The 21616-nt window shown below is 43.5% G+C and overlaps 1 protein-coding gene across 25 annotated transcripts in view; it reads left to right on the plus strand.

Annotated features, from left to right (window-relative positions):
• Nucleotides 1–3658: 3658 nt before the first annotated feature.
• Nucleotides 3659–21616, plus strand: part of CLASP1 (cytoplasmic linker associated protein 1) — a gene marked incomplete at both ends in the record, with an annotated part of 222317 nt that continues 204359 nt past the window's right edge. For all 25 annotated transcript variants that reach the window (XM_084229882.1, XM_084229881.1, XM_084229869.1 and 22 more), the window contains one exon: nt 3659–3853. In XM_084229882.1, coding sequence (XP_084086008.1) covers nt 3659–3853 — 195 coding nt within the window. The remainder of the gene's footprint in view (nt 3854–21616) is intronic.

Consider the following 21616-nt stretch of genomic DNA (forward strand, 5'->3'; position numbering starts at 1 on the left):
GGGACCCACAGAAAAGGGTCACAAACAACTGGACAAGCCCGGAAGGAAAAGAACAAAATCAACATCAAGATAAAAGCTGCCATGGTCACCTCTCCACGGGTCTCACCCACATCTGTGTCACCCAGTCCACGACCAAAAGACAAGCACAGTTTCTTTACATGTCTCTAGGCTCCATGCGCCTCCTCCAGGTCTCCTGGCTCCATCCTATTTCCTTCCTCAGTCTCTTCTTCAGCTTCTCCTCTTTCTGCTCAGCTCCACCCTCCCTTGGGTGGGGCAGGGAACCTCCCCCTTTCCTGGGGACCACCCTGTTACAGCACGAGTTCGATCACCAGCCTGGGAGCTACCCACATGGCACAGCAGACCTCTCCTGTCTCACCCGCTGCTCCCCTCAGCAGTGTATTTCAGTCAGTCTGCCTGTTCTGCTTCCCACTGTGTCTCTGGTGAATCCTCTAATCCCCCACACCTCTGGCCTGTACCCCTGTTCTTGTATGCATAAGTAAATAAATCTTTAAAAAAAAATGAACGCTCAGGAAATGAGTGCCATTATTTGCTTTTAAGAGGGAACCTAGATGTCTGGGGGTCAAGAGCGAGATTGTCTTATTCTTTGTGCCTTGTGATATTCCCTGATGACACTATGAAAAAATAGATGGCAAAAATGATCAAAAGTATGGGGAAAAGGTAAAAATATTCCAGGTTAGTAGGAATAAGTGAGGATAAGGGATGTCATCAGCTTTTTTTTTTTTTTTTTTTTTTTTAAATTAAGAAGAAAAAGAGAAAAGAGAGGACTCAGTCTGCTCAGTCTGCTTAATTGCTCAGGGAACTTCCAGCATCTTTTTATCTTTGGGTTTCCCACATAAGTTTGTGATCTCCTTTTGAGAATGCAAAGCCTTTATTGCACAATTACTTTCAGTAAGCATGTGCTCATTTATTAGGAATCTTATACAATTCCAACTGAAGGGGAGGCTTTTATATAATAGGGGTTATTGAAATCATAGTAGAGAAGCTTGAACAAATGGGATCTTTCCCGTGTTGACTTAATGAATGGAGACTTTGCTCTCTGCCCTGTTGCTTCCTAGCTAGGCACGAAGTGTGACCTCCTTTCCTTGAGTCAGAACAGAACTAGGCCAGATGTGTAATAACAGGAGTTTCAAGGTGGGGAAAGGAAACTGTTGGCCATACAAACTTGGAAAATTACTTACCCTTCCTTCACCTGTTTCCTCATCTGTAAGATAGCAATGTGTTAATAGCTATTTATGGAGTTGGTTGGAGAATTAGACAGTTTATATACATTATCTAGCATACAGCCTGACACCTAGTGTCGCGGCTTAAAAATGGTGTTATTATCATCATTATTATTAGTTAGTGTCTGTTGATTTTGGGTTCCTTAAATAAGAGAATGGATGATATGTGATTCTTTCCATTGAGAATGAGCTAGATGTGTAGGGGAAGGAGTGTACCAGTTATGTGGTGATGTATAACAAGCCACTGCAAACTTGGTGGCTTAAAAAACAGCAGTGAAGGAGGATTTCTCATAATTCTGTGGCTTGGCTGGGTGTTTTTCTGCTGGTCTCCTTATACTTATTTGGATAGCTGCAATCAGATGGTGACCGAATGGCCGAATGGTCTCAGCTGGCCGCACTGGCTGGTCTGGCAGTGGGAACTTGCTGATTCTTCTCCACATGGCTTCTCATATCTCAGGAGGCTGGACCAGCTTTCTTACAGCCTGGCAGTCCCCAGGTATCCTTCTCAGAGGGCAGGCTCCAGAGCTTGCTAGCAGATCTCTTCTTGCCTTGTGGTTGCTGGTTTCCCACTGGACAAAGCCAGTCACAGGGCCCACAAGGTCCATGGAGTGGAGTAAGGCTCTGCGTTGGTCAGGGAAGAGTAGCAAAGCATTTGTGGCCATTTTTTATCCACAGTAAGCTCAATTGGGCCCAGAAAGAGTCTCATGGCTTCTCCTCTTTTCCTGTATCATGGGTATCTTGTTAATCCAGCCTGTCAGCTGGTTAAGGAGTTGGAAATATCATGTTGGGACTAAACATTACTCTGAAGGGTAATAGCTGCTTTGATGTCTTTTGAATATCTTTCTTGTGAAGGAGAGACTAGTTCCAGTGGAAATGACTGGAACACATCTATCTCCTTCATTTAAGGAAGGATTGTTATTTGAGATAGCGAGTCTTCTAGAATGCCTTCTAGCTCCCAGTTGCTGCATTGTTAGAAGTAGTAAAGCTAATGATGGGTAGATGGGTAATCTTGTGCCTCGGGCTTATCCTTGTTGACTGATTTCTGTTGGTTTCAAAAATATCATTGTAGAATTCAGAAAGAACATTGCTCTTTTATGCTGAGATTAGGGATGGGGCAAAAGAATTGCTTGCTTAGGCTGGAAGAATTACTCTGCGTAGAACTTTAGTTTTGCTTAATTTATAAATTCAGATGTACCTGCTGGAACTCTTCAGGGTTGGGATTTATTGTTAATGTACAAAACATTTCTATTTAGTGCAGTGTCAGGCAGGTAGGTAGATGTGGGTCTGCTTAGGCTAATGAAAGGAGTTGAGAGAAGAAATTAAAGTAAGAAGTACATCTGTACAGTTGTACCAGCAGTTGTCATTTTTCTGATTAGCTTGCGCAGTTTGACAGATGAAAACGATTTTGGTACCTTTCCCATATCATATATTTTCCCCCTATCCTAACGTGACTTTGACACCTCCCGATTTTATACCAGGCCCAAATGGTGCACTGTCAGCTAGTATTCTAGGGTCAGAATTTGATCCTGATGGCTTTTGTCCTTCCTTCACTCTCTTTGTTGGGGGCAGGAGGAGGCGGCAGCAAGGGCTCCTCCTCACCCCGTCTTACAGCTGCTGAGCTGGAAGCTTGATGAAGGCGCTGCCTGGGACTTTATTCACGTTACCAAGGCAGCGTTTGGGTCAGCGGTGTTTCTGTGGAATCTGCCCCATCTATAGCACCTGGTTTTTTCAGAAAACTGAGTGTGAGGCCCTTTGGTTACATTACTCCGGTGATTCCCACACGGGTTAGTGTTAGGTTTTTGGTGGGATGCAGGATTTGAGTTATAAATAAATATGCTAGCTAAAGCAGAAGACGAAGATTGCCTTCCCTACTGGCACACTTATGAGTTGGGAAGTTGTGATAAACATTAACTCACCAACTCTCATTGACTCTTTGCTTTGGGCGTCGATGTTTCCTGATTAAAAATAATAATTACATTCTTCTGATATGGTTGCCAAGCATTCATGCTTCTCACTCCACTTGTGATTATAAAGGATTCTGCAGAGTAAATTGCTTTGTGGTTGATCTGATGTTTTATAACATTCGAGTGTTACATTATCTGTGCTGATTTGTCTCTCTCTTCTCTTTTCAGAATGGACTGCTGAATTATGAAGTATTTCAGAGCCAATAGTAGAACATCACTCTGCCACTCACTCCTTTATCTCCTACTAGTTATTTAAATTGGACTTTTAATATCCTACCAGCTGCTCTTCAGACACACATGGTGCATTGTTGCCATTCCCCGGATTGTATCTTTGAAACACAGACTCTTAGTAACCTTCAGCGAACAAAGAGGCAACCTCCTGGGTAATTTTACTGGGAGGGTGTCACCTTGACTGCCCTCTAGCTTTTGCTGGAACTGGATTTGAATTCCACCATGGAGCCTCGCATGGAGTCCTGCCTGGCACAGGTGTTGCAGAAGGATGTGGGGAAACGACTGCAGGTTGGCCAAGAACTTATAGACTATTTTTCAGACAAACAGAAATCTGCTGACCTTGAACATGACCAGACCATGTTAGATAAACTTGTGGATGGACTTGCTACCTCTTGGGTGAATTCTAGCAATTACAAGGTAAGCTGTGCTTTAGAAGGCCATTGTAGGTGTCTGGGCTGCCTTGGATCAAAATTGATCCTTAGGGAACAAATCCTTTGTGAGCAGTCAGCATGATTCCTTGGCTTTCAATAAGAATCTCAGTCAGAATGTGACATTTGGATTTTTCATTCTAGAGTGAGCAAGTAGAGTTTTCTTTGATTTTTCTTGGAGGTCAAAAAATCCTTATTCTTAGGACTCGGACAGAAGGCCAAGTGGACAAACAGTTGCAAAGTTTGCAAGCATCTGCAGCCTTGAAGTTAAAGTGAATGTTGTGTCTTACAGTAAATGGGTTATGAGACATTGGTGGTGCCCCTTCATGAATGAATGAAAAGTGTCTACTGACTTTCTCTGGGGATAGAATTGGGAATGGAATGTGGATTATTTTACCTTCAAATTTTGAAGTCAACCGAGGTGCCTGGCCAGATATAGTGTGGGATCTCAAGGCCTCTTCTGTGACCTGTGTGAAATACCTGGAGGCCATCCTTTAGGTTCTAAAGATCAAGGCTCTGTAGGATCTAAAGATCTTGGTGGATGGGAGCACCAGGCGGGGTCCCATGGCCCAAATGAGTTGTGAAGTTTGACCATTTTACCATTGAAGGGCTGAGCGCTATGAATAAAACTGAACTTAAAGAAGTGTTGTTCTCTTTCCTTGACTCTCATCCCTTGCGCCCTCCCCCACTGCCCCTTTTAAGAGGCTGGACCCTTTGGATCAAAGTCGAGGTGGAAAGAAGAGTGGGAAGTTTGCCTGACCACAAATAAATGTGGTGTAGGTACTGTGAGAGGTGCTTACAGGAACCCCATCTTTGTGTTTCTTTCTTTGATCCAGTCTACAGAGATTGCTTGGGACTTGGAAGCGGATACAAGACACCTTTGTTTGCTCTAGTATAGACTCTATTTTCTAAATATGTTAAACCTCATCTGAGAATTAGCAGGCTTTATTTGTTAAGGATGTTATTTAGTACCCTAGTATTTTACATACAATTGGATTTATCCACCTGTCTGTGAAAGCTGAGCTTAAATTCTGTTTGTTCCTTTGCCGAATGAAGTTAGCTAGTACTTCTTATGATCTTGGCACTGGTGCTGGATGGTGGGAGTGGCATTTTCAAGGGCTGTGAAGTGACCTTGTCTCTGTTAGAGTCACGGCCCCACCACTCCCGTACGTACATCAGGATGCTCTGGCGAAGAGTAACCGAAATGGGCTCAATTGACTTAAAGTCACTATAGGGAGATTTATTATTCTCTTTAAATTTAAGAATTCCAAAGTAAGAAAGGCAGTTACAGGGAAGAAGAGGGCTTGTGTTTTTTGCTTAGAAGAAAACCTTTTTCAGAAGCTTCCTGACAGACTTTTTTGAATATGATGCTTGTCAGAATGGCTTCGCTTGCCCACCTCGGCCTCACTGGAAAATTGACAGGTGCCTGTGATTCCTAAACCTTCTTGAAGAAGGGGTTCAACTTCCCCTGAATGGTGTATGAAGGAGGGGGACACTTGAGCAATGTCAGACTCCTGTTAGGGAGGGGGAGGTTAAGGATGGGGCTGAGGTAAGATGTTAAATAAGTAACCGACACTGGTTGACCTTTCCTGACTTCTCAAGCTTTAGTTTCTCCATCTGTAATGTTGGGGTAATCAAAATGATAAGCACTAAATAAGACAGTGTGTATAAAGTTACACTCTAAGTGCCACTGAGTAAGCACTTAGACATTAGCAGTCTTTATCAACGCTTGGTTCCTGTCTTCAAGGAGTTCATAGTCTGTGTGTGGAGGAAACTGATAAACAAGTGGTTACAATACAGTATAGTGTGCAGTAACAGTCACAGTTCTGTGGGAAGGCAAAAGAAGAATAGTAGTAATACTGCTTCAAAGAATCCAAGGTCTGGAAGACAGGGTAATTTTTCACAGAATAGCACGTTCAGAGTTACAAAGGAATGAAAGATTAAGACTTGATCCTTCAGTGAAGTCACTTCTAAGACAAAGAAATTTCTTAGAGAAATTTTCTAAGTCATTTTTTCTGCAAAGAAAAGTGAGGAAGACAGAACTTGTGCGACTTGCTTGTAGCCACTGGCAAGTCGCTTTACCTGTGCGTGCTGTGCAGGTTGGCTTGATAATTGCTCGGGAGGTGTCAAGTTCTTTTATCTCCTATGACAATATATTTGGCTTGGCAGTCAGGGCCATGTTTTGTGGTTCTAATCTTACACTTCGCTGAGATACTCCTCCCCCTCCTCCTGTTTCTTATGAGCTCTGTAAGTGTGGTAACAACTTGCTTTCTTTACACCTGGGGCTCAGAGCTGGAATGTAGTAGGTTCTCAACAAATATTGCTTATCTGGAAACTTACCTTTTAGGGCCCTCACCTCCATTTTTTTCTTTTTCTAAATTGTATATCAAGTTTTCTCATTGAGAGCCTGAGGCCTATTTTAGGTTTTATTTGGCATGTTTTGTATTTTATGGATTGAAGGGATTCACTGTATATTAAACAAAATTTTGGGCCTGGCTTTTAAACATTATTTAAATTAAGGACTAAAATGGTAAGAGTATATAAAGGAAATTATTTGTCCTTCCAAAACAATACTACTTGGGTATTGTTATTCTTTTTCTTTTTCTTTCTTTTTTTTTTTTTAAAGATTTATTTATTTATTTATACAAGCCTGGGTACTGTCAGAAGCGCGGGAGGGTGAGAGAATTCACCAGAGCCAGAGCAGGGAACAGAACAGGCAGACGGATGAAGTACACTGCTGAGGGGAGCAGCTGGCGGCAGGAGAGGTCTGCGCGCCATGTGGGACCCTTGTGGGCAGCTGGGGATTGAACAGGCGCTGCAGAGGTTGCGGGCAGCTTCGCAACCCAGCGCTCAACCGCTGTGCCACCAGGGAGGCCCTGTTATTCTTTTTCTTAACAGAATGTAGGTGAATGCCAGCACAATGTCTTATTTAAAAACATATTTAATAGGGCCTCCCCTGGTGGTGCAGCGGTTGGGCGCTGGGCTGCGAGGCTGCCCACGGCCTCTGCAGTGCCGGTTCGGCCTCTGCAGTGCCGGTTCGATCCCCGGCTGCCGGTGAGGCTCCCATGTGGCGCGCAGATCTCTCCTGCCACCAGCTGCTCCCCTCAGCAGTGTATTTTGTCAGTCTGCCTGCTCTGTTCCCCGCTCTGGCTCTGGTGAATTCTCTCGCCCTCCCGTGCTTCTGACTGTACCGAGTGCTTGTATAAATAAATAAATAAATTTTAAAAAAAAACCAAGTTTAATTACTTGAAAAAAAAACATATTTGATTGGAGTGTGAGTCACCTTACATTTGATTCTTTCCTGACATGGTAGACAAATTTGTATTTGATATTAATTACAGTTTAATAGCTACCATTTATTGTTTGCTGTGTGTTAGGGATTTTATCTGTCTTAATCTTAATATTCATAATACCTCTGCAAAGTAGATGATGATAGCCTTATGTTACACATGAGGTATAACCAAAATTACCAGGAATTATGAGGTAATTTCTATTAGTGATTATGAAACTGGGATTTAAATAAAAGTCTTTCTCATTTCCTAGCCAGCGCGCCTTCTGTAAGGCAGGGATCATCAAACTTATTAAATGGCATGTGGTGAGAATTCTAGACTGGCTAGGCCATACTGTCTCCTTGCAGATACTCAGCTTGCAGAAGCAGCAATAGACAACATTTATATAAATAAATGGGTATGGTCTGTTCTACAAACATTTAATGTATAGGAACAAGTGGAGGGCTAGTTTGGCCCATGGGCCGTGCTCTAAAATATTGTAATACATAAACATAATAGATAGTCGGTGGTGGGACCATTTGCCATTCTAATGGGGGGAAGAGCAAGCCTTGTAATTTGCATATATTTGGGAATGAGGAGTTCATTCATTTAGATTAAATAGAATGTAACTTGTTTCGGAGCACCATATATGATGTTTCAGGAAAACTTGTCCTTTTTCAGCTGACTCATCTAGACTCGTGTTAGGGCCAGTTTGCATTCTGTTAGCCTTCCATCGATCATCCACTGTCAGCTGATTTTGGACTTCTTTGCATAATAAAAGTCATGGTGGGGATTGAGTAATTGCTTATTTAAATAATGCCCAGAATACAACAGGGTTACTTTTGGGGGGTGCTCTTCAAACCTCCCATAGGCTCAGAGGAATGCTGGAAGGATTTAGCAGGTGTTCAGAGTTCTCACAATGACTGTGGGAGACTTGGAAGGAAACTAAAGACTATTTCACAAAGCTTTAAAAAGATTTATTTATTTATGCATACAAGAACTGGAAAACAGGTCAGGGGTGAGAGGATTTACCAGAGACACAGTGGGGAGCAGAACAGGCAGATTGACAGAAATACACTGCTGAGGGGAGCAGTGGGTGAGTCAGGAGAGGTCTGCTGCGCCATGTGGGTAGCTCCCTGGCTGGGGATTGACCTCGTGCTGCAGTGGCTGCGGATAGCTTCATAGGTTGTGTCTTTTTTTTTTTTTTTAAAGATTTATTTATTTATACAAATATGGGGGTACAGGCCAGAGGCATGGGAGGGTGAGAGAATTCGCCAGAGACAGAGCGGGGAGCAGAAGAGGCAGATGGACCGAAGGCACTGCTGAGGGGAGCGGCAGGCGAGGCAGGAGAGGTCTGTTGCACCATGTGGGTATCTCCCTGGCCAGCTGGGAATCGAACTGGCACTGCAGAGGCTGCGGACAGCTTCACAGCGTGGCGCTTAACCCACTACGCCACCTGGGAGGCCTCACGACGCTTCTTTTCTAGGTTAATCAGACATTAAAAGTAAAAATACAGCTAAAAAATTTGAGTCTGGTTGTTCCCATTGATTTGGTCTCCTTGTATCCTTGAAGGGAAGAATGGTGGAGTAGATTCCTCCACATACCTCCTGCCTCTTGGTCCGCCTTTTCCCTTTGGTGAGAAGGGGTGAAAGGCAAGAGATCTGAGCTGGAGAGGCTGCCTGTGCTATGGCAGCTGGAGGGAATGGATGGAGACTTACGTATTTATGCTGTACGGCTTTTCCAGGGAATCTGTGTGATCTTTATTTGGCCAAACAGCGCCGCACATATCCCCATGGTCAAGCACTCCGCACATGTAGTGGACTTAGTGGAGGCAAAGAATTCTACTGGGGAGTCAGGTGCTTTTTTTTCTCTGCACTTCTAAAATCCAAAAATTCTGAAACTTAATGTTTTTCATAACTCATTTGTCATTTGACCTGATGTGAACATAGAGTCTTTATTTACCTGCTTAGGGCATGTTTCACTGCAAAAATATTAATATGTTTGATTGTAGGTTGCAGCCCCTGACTCTGATCAAGCCATATATACGTGTATGTGTGTGTGTCAATGTGCACAGTTTACTGTTCTAAAACCTGAAAAATTCTGTATTCCAGAATGTACATCTGGCTTCCAGAGTTTTGGATAAGTGATTGTGGACCTGCATTTAATATTGCAGCATAATAATCATAGCCCATAGTTAGGGGACATTTGCTATGTGCCAGAAATTGTGCTAACTGTACATTCATTTTTAACCTAGTTACCATATGAGGGAGATAATGTTATCCTCATTTTATAGATGAGGAGACTGGTGGTCAAATTAAGCAAGTAACTTATTCTGGACAACAGAGGTAGTGATTAAGGTTTATGGAACTGGAACCCAAGTGTTTATGTAACAACTGAAGTCAATGAAACCCTTAGGTTATGCCAGGTACTTCAGGGAGGCTGGGTAGACGGTAGGGGAAGGATAGGCCAGTCCCCTCTTCCTAGCAGTGCCTGGCCAGCACTGAGGTAGTCTAGCTCCATTTAAACCTAATTTGTGTGCACTTTGTCCCTGTGCAGCATTGTCGCAAGGGCCATGTTGCCTTGATTTGAAATTTATACCTTCCCCACTAACCTAGGGCTTCTTTGTCTCTGCCCTAATGGTCTTTGTGGTCTTATTGGGGGGACAGGTAGTAATGTGTATGGCGGACTATCTGAAGTGTAAGATAGGTAATAATTATTAATTGCTTCATAGGCGTGTCTGTAAATGCTGTAGAGAAGAAAACAAATGTTAGGGTATACTTAGGAGTCTTGACAGGAGAGGCTTTGTCAGAGTGGGTAGAAGAATTAAATAGGGCCTTGAAGAAGGAAAAGAATTTGAAAAGTTTTCAAAGAAACCTCACTTCCTGTCTTGTTACTCCCGATTTCTGTAGACTGCAGAATCAGTCTCTCCTTAGGATCCTTTATAGAGTACAGTGTTACCCCTGCCCTGGATCAAGTGAACTTTGTGTGGGGAGGGGAAGGTGTTGACAGATAAGGGAGGGCCCGCTCCTTTTCCTTGCCTATCTCCCAAACCCTGGCTTTCATTGAGGTTTTTGTTTCTCCCCTTGTGTCCTTGACAGAGGAGCCAGAAAAGATTATTGGGTTCAGATTAAATGACTTCTGTTTCTTTTTCTGGTGATCTGCTTGGTGCTGCCATCAAGTGCTGAATCCTTTTGGGGTTGTTCATCACTCCCAGGTTTTCCCTGCAGTGTTATTCTGGAGCTTGCAGGAGATGACCTTTTCTGGGTGTAATTTAAAAAAGACAGGTCTCGCTATTGTAAGTAGAAAAACTACAGTGAGCAGTACCAAGCAAAAGCAAAAAACCTCAGGAAAGGTTATTTCAAGAAAGCTTATAGGATTGTTGGGTAGACCTGGTGTCCTTGATATATGTAATTAATGATATTTCTTTCTAAATGTGTGTATGCAAGGGAAGCAACATATATTGGAAAGAATTCAAATTTGAGTATTAATAATTTAGTTTTATGTTCTGGCTCTGCCACTTAGCTCTTTGAACAGGTAACTTTCCTCACCTGTAAAATGGGTGTGATGATGTTATTAAAAGGAGTGAGTCAGTGTATATAAGGTGGCAATGTACTACTTAGCGTATAGCATGTGGTCGGGAAATATGTGGTTTTGGGGCAAAATGGTAACAAGAGTCGTAGAAAGTTCATTTTACGTGGGGTTGCATGCCTTTGGCAGGCCTTGTAGGCCTGTGCCCTCGAATGGAGGAAGACCTTGGATCGTTTGTAATTAGATATTAATCCTGGAGTTGTGTGTTCATTATTGATAAGAAAGTTCTTGAGCAGGGCAGTAGCTGGCTGAGAATTTAACTGTAGCTTTAAAATCTACTGGTAAAAGCCAAAACATTGATTGAGGACCTCGTTTTAGGAGGGGTTTGCTTGTTCTTCATAACACTTTCTTATACTTCACCTTGTTTCAGAAAGCTACAGTTTAAGTGAGGATACATGTAGTAAAAACAAGGAATTGAATGTCAGAGCTAAAAGAAAAAAAGTAGCTGGGGTGAGAACAAGAGTAAACAGCCAGGCTGAAAGTACATGATAGCTATTGTGTACTAATGGCTACCATTTATTAAGCACTCGTGTGCCAGAAACTGCTAACTGCTTTGCATTCATTGCCTCACTTAATCATGAGATACAGGTACTAGATGGTAAGCCTTGTGATTATTCCCATTTTACAGCTGGGGAAATCGCCTAAGAGAAATTAAGAAACCTGCCCAAGGTTACACAAATTTTAATCTGGATAGTCTGACTATATCTGCAGCAATGTGCAACACTACTATTCTTACAATGTTGCAAGAATATTAATAGCCTATTTATTATAGAAAAGAGGGTAAGGATACACTCCACTGTTAATGTTTACTGTCGTAAGAGAGAAACAACTCATTTTGTATTTTAATAAATATTTAAGATCAATGTATTTAAAACAGTTCTTTGTTCCTGCTAGAATCATGACCATATGTACTGTTCATAATTTTTATTTTGGAAAATATTGAGACCTACAAGAAAGGGCAGGGAATTTTCATGCATGTTTCACCCCAGGTGTTTACAGTTTACACATTTGTTATTGTTCTTTTTCTATGCATGTTATTGTTTGTGAACTCTTTGGATGTAAACTGTAGACACAGTGCTTCGTTGCTCTGAAACACTGAGTGTAATTTCCTAAAAACAAGGACAGTGACTTACGTAATTGTAGCACAGTTATCTAAAGAGAATACTTATATCTAACCTATGTACCATGCTCACAAGTCACCTGTTGTGCTCCTAGTGTTCTCCTAGTGCTCTCCTAGTAGAGAAGTATTTTTCTTCTGGTCGTGATGCAATCCAGGGCCGTAGGCTGGTTCATTTCTCACCTGTGCATTCTCCTTTAATCTGGAGTAGTTCCTCATCTGTCTTTCTTTCCTTACCTTCCTTGGCTTAGTGCTTCTGAAGAGGGCAGTTCATTTGTTTTCTATAATCCTTCAATTTGAGTTTATTTGATGTTTTTCATGATTAGATTAAGGCTGTGCATTTTGGGCAGGAATATCTTGGAAGTGATGTACCCTCAGGGCATCATATCAGGAAGCCCAGGGGACCTCCTGGACCACCTGTAGAAAGAAGTATTTGCCAGGTTGCTTCAGAAAGTTGCTATTTTTTCCTGTTGTAATTAATGGGCATCTTAGGGGGAGATGCTTTGAGATTATATAAATAATCTGTTTCTCATCAAATTCTCACCTACTAGTTTTAGCTCCATGGATGATTCTTGCCTAAAACAGTTACTACTCTTTTGACTGCCAAGGGGTGGTTTTCTAATTCCATCATTTCTTCTTTATTTGGCTCCCTGTGTCATCCATCCATCTGTCTGTCTGTTTACCCTCCCTGCCCTCCTTCCCTCCCTCTAATTGGATTATTGGGTTTTTGCTGGCTTAGTCCCTCCCCCACCACTGCCACATCATCCTTACACCTGTTTGACCCATTTCTGTCTTAACTTCAGAAACCTCACTTCATTAGTGCAACTCCATATACTTTTGAAATGTGTATCTTATGTCTGGTTTTATTTTTAGCGGGAAAGATCTTTAATTCATGTGGGGGGGGAGAGAGAGAGAGAGAGAGAGAGAGAGAGAGAGAGAGAGAAAGGATATTCCTAATAAAACTCCCAACATTACCCATCCCCTTGTGTGCAAATGCCCAAGCAAACAGGCTTGGCCCAAAGTGGGGTGGCCAAGGCCCCAAAGCTTCCACAAGTCTAAACCTTCTTCTGCCAGAAAACCACAAGAAGGGGGCTAGGCAGGGCCCACATTGCTGGGACGGAAGGAAAGACCTGGAATTCAGATGCACCATGCAGTCTACCACGAGGTCAGGTTAACAGCTGCCACTGTCTCTGCCAGGGAGCGGGAGCAGCCTCCACAGATGTCTCTCACCCACGTGTCTCTTCCAAATCTCTCCTCCAGGTGTCTCTACATGTCTATTTGTGTAAGAGGAATGAATTGTATATTTTGATAGTTACCCCAAAAGGAACTACTGAGAAGAAAGAAAAGAATGGCCTAAAATTCAGCATTTGGGTATGTTTATATTTGTAAAGAATGTGAGGCAACCTAATAATGTAGTGAACAGATAATAAAATAATGCAGTGAGCTTTGATTTGGTGTCTGGGCTTCCTAGCAGATGAAGTGCACATGGAGAGATGTGGGCCATGCATTTCTATTATAATAGAATGGCCAGAGAAAGGCAGATGGTAGCGGAATGTCTTGCTGGATTGAGCAGGATGTTAAAAAAGACATGGAAGGAAGGGAAAAGTGGAGTTTGGAGACAGGTGGCATAGAAGACAGTACTTAGTGAGGTCTAGGTTGCTCAGCTGTACTGTTTATATAGCAGAGCTCACCAGCTTGAGCTTTGGCCTAAGGGAGGAATTGTCACCCAGATCAGGTGAAAAGAAAACCAAGAGCTGGCAGACACCACTGAGTTATCTGTTCAGTAAACAAGGTAGAACAAGAGTCTGTGACAGAGATCATGGCCAAGAAACCAGAGAAACTGGATGCAAGTCTTCAAGCAGAGAGTGGGAGGTCAGGCTGGGGGAATTAGCTGGGCTGTTGCGGTTTTTTACATGTGTGCCAAGTAGATGGGAGGCAATAGATGGGAAGGATATTCTTTGTGCCAGGTTTGTTGACCATGAGAATATCTCTTTGTTTAATTATTCTTAAAGACTTTGTGGAAGGGATGGCCCTTAGGACTCTTGGATGAGGGAGGAGAAACCGCTTAGCAGACACCACAATGGATGATGTTGTAGGCCTCATAAACAGAGGTAATGCTCTGAGATAAGCAGGCTGGTACACCAGTGAGGCAGAGGAGCCTGCAGGGGCAGTGGAGAGAGACTACCTGTGGGACATTGGAACAGTCTGGGAATGTTTAGCCACATTTCTTTATCTGCACTTGGTTGCTTAACGTTCTGGATGGTTTAGTTTTTGTCATAAACATCACTGACCCAGCCGGGCGTGGTGGCGCGCGCCTGTAGTCCCAGCTACTCGGGAGGCAGAGCCAGGAGGATCGCTTGAGTCCAGGAGTTCTGGGCTGCAGTGCGCTATGCCGATCGGGTGTCCGCACTAAGTTCGGCATCAATATGGTGACCTCCCGGGAGCGGGGGACCACCAGGTTGCCTAAGGAGGGGTGAACCGGCCCAGGTCGGAAACGGAGCAGGTCAAAACTCCCGTGCTGATCAGTAGTGGGATCGCGCCTGTGAATAGCCACTGCACTCCAGCCTGGGCAACATAGCGAGACCCTGACTCGAAAAAAAAAAAAAAAAAAAAAACATCACTGACCCAGTAAGAGCTATGAAGAACCCCAGGAAAGCACAGCACGGGAGTGTTGGTGCTGAAGATTCCTTGCGGCCTTAGGGATCTGATGAAGGTGGTGTGGACATGGGAGGGTGAGGAAGAAGCAAACAGGAGTAACCTGGTATTAGGGAAGAGGGGAGTGGGTTTTGTTATCAGTTTATATGTAGGAAGAACTAACATGTATTTGAGAATTCTTATTTTAAGATTTCAGGCTGCAGGATACAGTTATTGGACATGAATAGCTTTGTAAAAGAGATGGCCAAATTTTTTTCCTGAAGGATGCCTTTGTTTTTAGTTTAGAGACAGCATTTAATGAAAAGCTATCAATAATTTTGATGAGCACTCAGAAATATAACTATGGGGATATTCTTCGAGGGTCCTAAGCCTTATGTGCTTGGTGATTTATTATACATATCTTGGGAACAGCCTTTTCAAACAGTTCTTGAGGCTGCCTAATTGAAGTATTTTTGCAAATGCTGATTTAAAAATTTTGCTTTTTTATTATAGTATAAGTGATATGTGTCTGTTAGATACGAACACAAACTAGCAAACCTTTTGATAAAGTTAAAGTGAAAAAATTGAAAGCCACTCAGGCTTTTGCCCTGCGATAACAACTTTTTAATAGTATATCTGCAGAAAAAAGGTGGAAAGTGGGCCTCCCCGGTGGTGCAGCGATTGAGCGCTGGGTTGCGAAGCTGCCCGCAGCCTCTGCAGTGCCGGTTCCATCCCTGGCTGCTGGGTGAGGGTGGCGTGCAGACCTGTCCTGCCGCCCGCTGCTCCCCTCAGCAGTGTACTTCATCAGTCTGCCTGCTCTGCTCCCCGCTCTGGCTCTGGTGAATTCTCTCACCCTCCTGCACTTCTGACTACCCAGTGCCCGTATAAATAAATAAATAAATAAATAAATAAATCTTTAAAAAAAAAAAAAAAGGTTGAAAGCATATTTATGTTAGATTGATCATACTCCCCCCCCCCCCCCCGCTATTTTGTCAGCTGGTTTGTTATTTTTTGTGACATGCATGTCATGATTACTTTTTTCTTTTTTAAATAGAGGCATGTTTCATTTATTTTATTATTTATTTTATTTGTTTGTTTGTTTTTGTTTATACATGCACTGGGTACAGTCAGAAGCACGGGAGGGTGTGAGAATTCACCAGAGCCAGAGCGGGGAGCAGAGCAGGCAGAAGGACCGAAGTACGCTGCTGAGGGGAGCAGCGGGCGGCAGGAGAGGTCTGCGTGCCATGTGGGACCCTCCTCCAGTGGCCGGGGAGCAGCCGGGGATCGAACCGGCGCCGCAGAGGCCGCGGGCAGCTTCGCAACCCAGCGCTCAACCGCTGCGCCACTGGGGAGGTCCTGTCATGATTACTTTTCCCAAATTAATAATTGGATTACTTACAACATGATATAATATGATTTTAATATATTCTTTCCTTCTGGGAATGTTTAGCCAACATTTCTTTATTGTAGTAGGTTGCTAACATTCTGACTGCTTTAGTTTTTTGTCATAAGCATCATTGCCCTGAACATCCTGCACATACACAGGACCATGACTTTGTGTGTGTGCATGTGTGTGTGTGCGTGTGCGTGTGTGTGCACATGTGTGCTAAAAACCCTGGAAGGTTGAGCTGCTGGGCTGGAGCTGGCAGGTTGCCCGCCTGTCAGTGGTACATGGACACCTTTTTATCATCCCTGGGTGGTGTTATTTCTCTGAATATTTTTCCTTTTGGATGGACAAGAAATATCTCTGTGTTGCTAGAGCACTATTGGAGAATCTTTCCTCCGCTTCTAACCTTTCTGATAAGAACAAATTTTAGAGTATATAAAGTAAGTTTATTTTTATAGTTCCCATTTCCTCCTTAAATAATTGATGAAAATATGTCCTGTTAGGGGTGTATTAAACATTAGCAGAGAAGGGTTACGAGGAGGAAGCCCTGAGAGCTTGATAAAGTTCACTTTGAAAAGAAATTGCGTCTCTCTTTTCATTATTTAATCCCATTAGTTTACTTTTTTCCCTATACAGGATGAGAATAATATTGATTTATCTCTTTGTGTGTGTGTGTGTGTGTGTGTGTGTTTGGGGGGGGCATCATAATCCATTTCTTTGGAATGTTTCTTCCTTTTTCCAAGTGCTTCCAACCCACTGCATGTAACCTAGATATCAGCTCAAGCGAGCTGGGCTAACATGGAAGATGCTTTGTAATGCTAAGTATTTCAATAGATAGGAATATTGTTTTGGTTGGGCAGTGAGGGATAGGTGTATGATCTTGTTTGTTTTTTCTTGTGATTCTAACCTAACCTAATGAATGTTTTTAAAAAGCATCTTTGTAAAGAAAATGACTCTTAGTAAACTTTCTGATCATGGGGCGAAAGTGAGGGACTCAGTTCAAACTAGTTTAAGCTTAAAAAGGGCATTATTGGGACAGAGGACTGGCCAGGGTGGTGGTTGACATTACTGTGGAGACTGCATGGACATTGTGAGCCTGGGCAGGGCTGTGCTTCTGTCTGCCCAAGGCTTTGTTCCAGACATGAGCTTCTCTTCAGTCTTGCATTCATGTCCACTGTGGCCCTGGTTCACAGCTTTCAGCTCCACATTCCAGGGAAAGAGGCTCTCTTCTCTTAGCTTGGGGATAAGATAGCCATACACCCCAAAATAAATCTCCAAGCCCTTGACCCACGCATGGCCAGGGAGAAGTGGCAGTGCAAGAAAACTGGTCTCCCACACAGAAAACCTCATGTCAAAGGATGGAGTAAGGAAGATTGGTTTCTCCCAAAGAAAAAGGGTGTAGCTGCGGCAGTGGCCAAGCACAACAGCTTGGGAATTAGGGACTTTGGCTTTTAGATGCTTTTAGGTACTTGAGCAGCACTCCAGTGGCAAGGCTCAGATTTTGGGGTCAGAGGCCTGAGTTTGTATCACAACTCCACTGTTTGTATGGTCAGAGGCACACTGTTGGGACACGCTTCCCCAGTCCCCTTCCTGTGCTCAGGAGGAAGCCATCTGAGGTGCCTGGGTGTTCCCCAGTGCTTGATGTGGTGCCATCTCCCTGTTTATTTCTTATTTTGCTTCTTTTCTCTTCTGATAACCCTATATTATTTGGGTTTTTAGCTCTGGTGTCCAGCGAGAACTTTTCTATCTTTTCCATACACATTAAACTGACAACTTACTTGTAGTGATTATTACAGTGGTTTTTGGAATTCTGTACCCAAATGCCAATATTTTAATGGGTATAATGTTATTCTTTCTGTATTTAACAATCTGAAATGTGAATCATCTATGTGTTGATGTGCACTGAGAGTTAGATGTTTCTTTAACACTTTACATCTGTACTTCATGCCTGCCTGTTTAAAACTATTTCTGGGTACTGGTAAGGGAACGGGGATTAGAACTAGTAAGGGTAAGTCTTATGTTTATTCATCACTTACCTCCTTCGGAGAGATTATTTGGGCTCGTTACTTCTCTGAGAGCCCCCAAATGGAGTAATTTTATTTTTTTTAATTTTTTTTTAAAGATAGGGTATGCTTTTTTTTTCCAAAAAAGATGTATTTATTTATTTATTTATCCATCCATCCATCCATCCATTCATTCATTCATTCATTCATTCATTTATTTATTCACACAAGCACTGGGTACAGTCAGAAGCGCGGGAGGGTGAGAGGATTCACCAGAGCTAGAGCAGGGTGCAGAGCAGGCAGAAGGACCAAAGTACACTGCTGAGGGGAGCAGTGGGCGGCAGGAGAGGTCTGCGCGCCATGTGGGACCCTCCTCTGGTGGCCGGGGAGTAGCCGGGGATCGAACCGGCGCTGCAGAGGCTGCGGGCAGCTTTGCAACCCAGCGCTCAACTGCTGCACCACCGGGGAGGCCCAGAAATGGAGTAATTTTAAAATGAGGCGGGCAAGGCAGCTGTAAGGACATTAGGAGGAGGGTATGTTAAGGGGGATTTCGGAAATGGAAAGCTTCAGACCTAATTTCCAACCCTCCCCTGGGTCCCGGCCTCTTCCTTATTCCCAGGGACTGGATTCCTGTTCTCATCTTTTTTCCCCTGTTCTCTCAGGGCCAGACCTTTCCCCTTCTAGGATGACTTACTTTAGCCAGAATCAGCCTTCCTGGCAAATCATGTAGCTGTGGCCTGTTCTGAGTGGGTGAAAGCCAGTGAGTGTTCCTCCCAGAAGTATTGTGTGGGGGCTGACCCCAGGCTGCCAACCCAACCTCAGGGACCACCTGTGGCTTCCTGGAGCCCTGGATTCAGTGTGGAGCTCTTCATATAAAATGGATGAGGACCTAGACTTACAGGATTACACAACATGGGCGAATGTGGGCACAGTGGATACAGGCACACACACAGGACGCTGGCAATAAACTGACTTCAAAGAAAACCTGTTAAGCACAATATAGTCAGGAGAACTGTATGCAGCATTTATGTATTGAAGTGTGCACTGAGTTATATGCTGCTTTAATGTTTATGTTTTAACTCTGTGTCTATCTGTACATGAATGATTCAGACTTCACATATTTAAAATGTAGAGAGGATGGCATTATGCCCATGAAAACACTGGTATTTTGGTACTAGAATTCTAAGGGAAAAAATCTGGTATGACACGTGCCAAACTGTGAGAGTATTTTTAAGGGGGAGAGAAACATTACAGGAATGTTTAAGGACACTTTATTGAATTTTTCATTGTTGGAAATTTTTTTCTACAATACGACTGGCATTCTAAAAGCTGCTTCTTCTTCTTCTTCTTCTTCTTTTAAACAGAGAATACTACAGGGCCCTAAAAAGGTTAGTTTTGTGCCCGAATCAGCTTTGCTCAGACTGGCCATGTGTTTGCTTTTTGCCCAGGATACTTACCCTGAATAAAGGAGCTAGGGGAGCGGCAGCTTGAAGCTGCAGAGCAAGGATGCGGTCGCAAACTTACCGCAAACTTACCGTTCTTTTCTGCGCTCAGAAGAGAGACCTTGAGCATCTTGGCAGAAGAAATGATTTTTATATACCGAGATTCCCATCATGTCTTTAGGGAAAATTGATGTTTCTTTTGCCTTCTCCAGATCAAGACACGCGCTGATTAGGGTCGGGGATGCGCTGCTGGAAATGGGAACCTTGACAAAGGAGACCTAATGTGCTGACTGGTCACCTTACTTTGGTGACTGCATTTATATTCTCCGCAGTCATGGCCTACCTATGCCTATTTCATCTATTGTTTTTTGTCACTTGCTGGCAGAAGCTCCCAAGCTGCAGAAATGTTGGGCTTCCACTCATCAATTCCTGGTTGATACTCGTCCTCCTTCCTCACACACCCCCATCCCCTTTTTCTTCAAAGGTGGCTCCAGCTTTGTTAAATAGATGATTTATAATGGGAAGGTTGCGTCTAGAGTCTGGGGCCAGGCTGCTTTCCTTGTACCTTTTTCCTTATTTCCTCTCTCATAACTCTGTGAGTCTGGGTAAGTTATCTACCTGCTCTCAGACTCAGTTTGTTTTGTTTTAAAGATTTATTTATTTATTTATTTATACAAGCACTAGGTTACAGTCAGAAGCAGGGAGGATGAGAGAATTCACCAGAGCCAGAGCGGGGAACAGAACAGGCAGAGTGACGAAATACATTGCTGAGGGGAGCAGCGGGCTGCAGGAGAGAAGAGGTTTGCGCGCCATGTGGGATCCTCCCTGGCGGCCGGGGATCGAACCAGCGCTGCAGAGGCTGTGTGCAGCTTTGCAGCCCAGTGCTCAACCACTGCACCACCAGGGGAGGCCCTCAGACTCAGTTTTTCATCTGTAAAATGAGAACAATATGGGGCTCACAGGTTTGTCATGAAGGTGAAAGGGCACATGCATAGACCGCGCTTGCCAGACAGTGCTGCAGACTAGTTGGCTTTATGATTATTTCATAGCATCCCATTCTTCATTTCTTTGTGGTTGGTCTGGCACTATCACTGCCTTTGTGTGCCTGTGAGGGATGTACTGAACAGTGGCAGAAAGAGAGCACAGAGGGTTAAACATTCCGGTTGCAGAGCAGCCTCATTTCAGCAGCTATAGTTGGGAGAGCATTGACTGTAGGTCTTTGCAGGACAGTGGGTGTTTATTGACCCTGGCCTCTCAGTGCATATAAATGTGTACTTAGGGCCTCCCTGAAAGTGCAAGGGGTTAAGACGCAGCCTATGAAGCTGTTTGCAGCCTCTGCAACATTAGTTCCATCCCCCACCAGGGTGATGCCCACATGGCGCAGCAGACCTCTCCTGCCTCGCTCGCTGCTCCCCTCAGCAGTGTATTTCAGTTGATCTGCCTGTGTGTTCCCCACTCTGTTCCTGCTGAGTCCTCTCACCCTCACCCCCCACACCTCTGGCCTGTACCCCACTTGTTGTATGCATAAATAAATAAATCTTTAAAAAAAAAAACGCTTCCATTAAAAAAAATAAATGTGTACTTAAATGGATTGTGTGCTGTGTGCCCCACCTTTCCCTGCCTCCTTCCTCCTTCTTCCTTCTTCCCACTAGCTTTGGAAACAAATAAGCAAACAATCATTTCTAGTGGGGCCTATCAGAGTCCCCTGGGGGCATTTACTCTCCTCCCTCCAATAAAAATCACATGTTGATTTACCATAGGTGTTGGAAGAATTGGCACCCACATGAGCATGAAATTGATCCTAGTGAAGAACAAAAAGGAATGTAAGTGAGCTTGAGTAGGAAAAGTCTTGGTTGGGGAGATCCTGGCCTGATGGGTACTCTTTGGGCACTTGGTGGCCTCTTGGTGAAAAGAGGATGATTTGCTTGAGTGAATTTGAAAGTGAATGAGAACTTAACATACTCTGCCAAATAAATAGTGACAGAGATTGTGGAAAAGGAGCTTGTCTGAACATTCTAAAGATAGTTAGCAGCTATTTGATCTCCTGCTCTGTGTCAGAAATCGTGGTTTTTGATGTTCCCAGAGTTAGCTCTGAGATGCCTCAAGGTTAAATAATATCTGCTCGGGCACATCGCCAGCATTTGCCTGGCATTTGAATGCAAGTCTAAAAAACCAAAACTTTTAGACCCTTATTCCGCCTCTGATTGATTGATGCATAACTTTGCTCTGTAACCACCTTGTTTAAGGAGCATGGTGAAAATAAAACGAGTCTTGGATTTCCTGCTGGGCTAGTGATAGTGGATGATGAGTTT

Source organism: Talpa europaea, assembly GCF_964194135.1.
Source record: "Talpa europaea genome assembly, chromosome: 1".
In the NCBI taxonomy this organism is placed as follows: domain Eukaryota; kingdom Metazoa; phylum Chordata; class Mammalia; order Eulipotyphla; family Talpidae; genus Talpa; species Talpa europaea.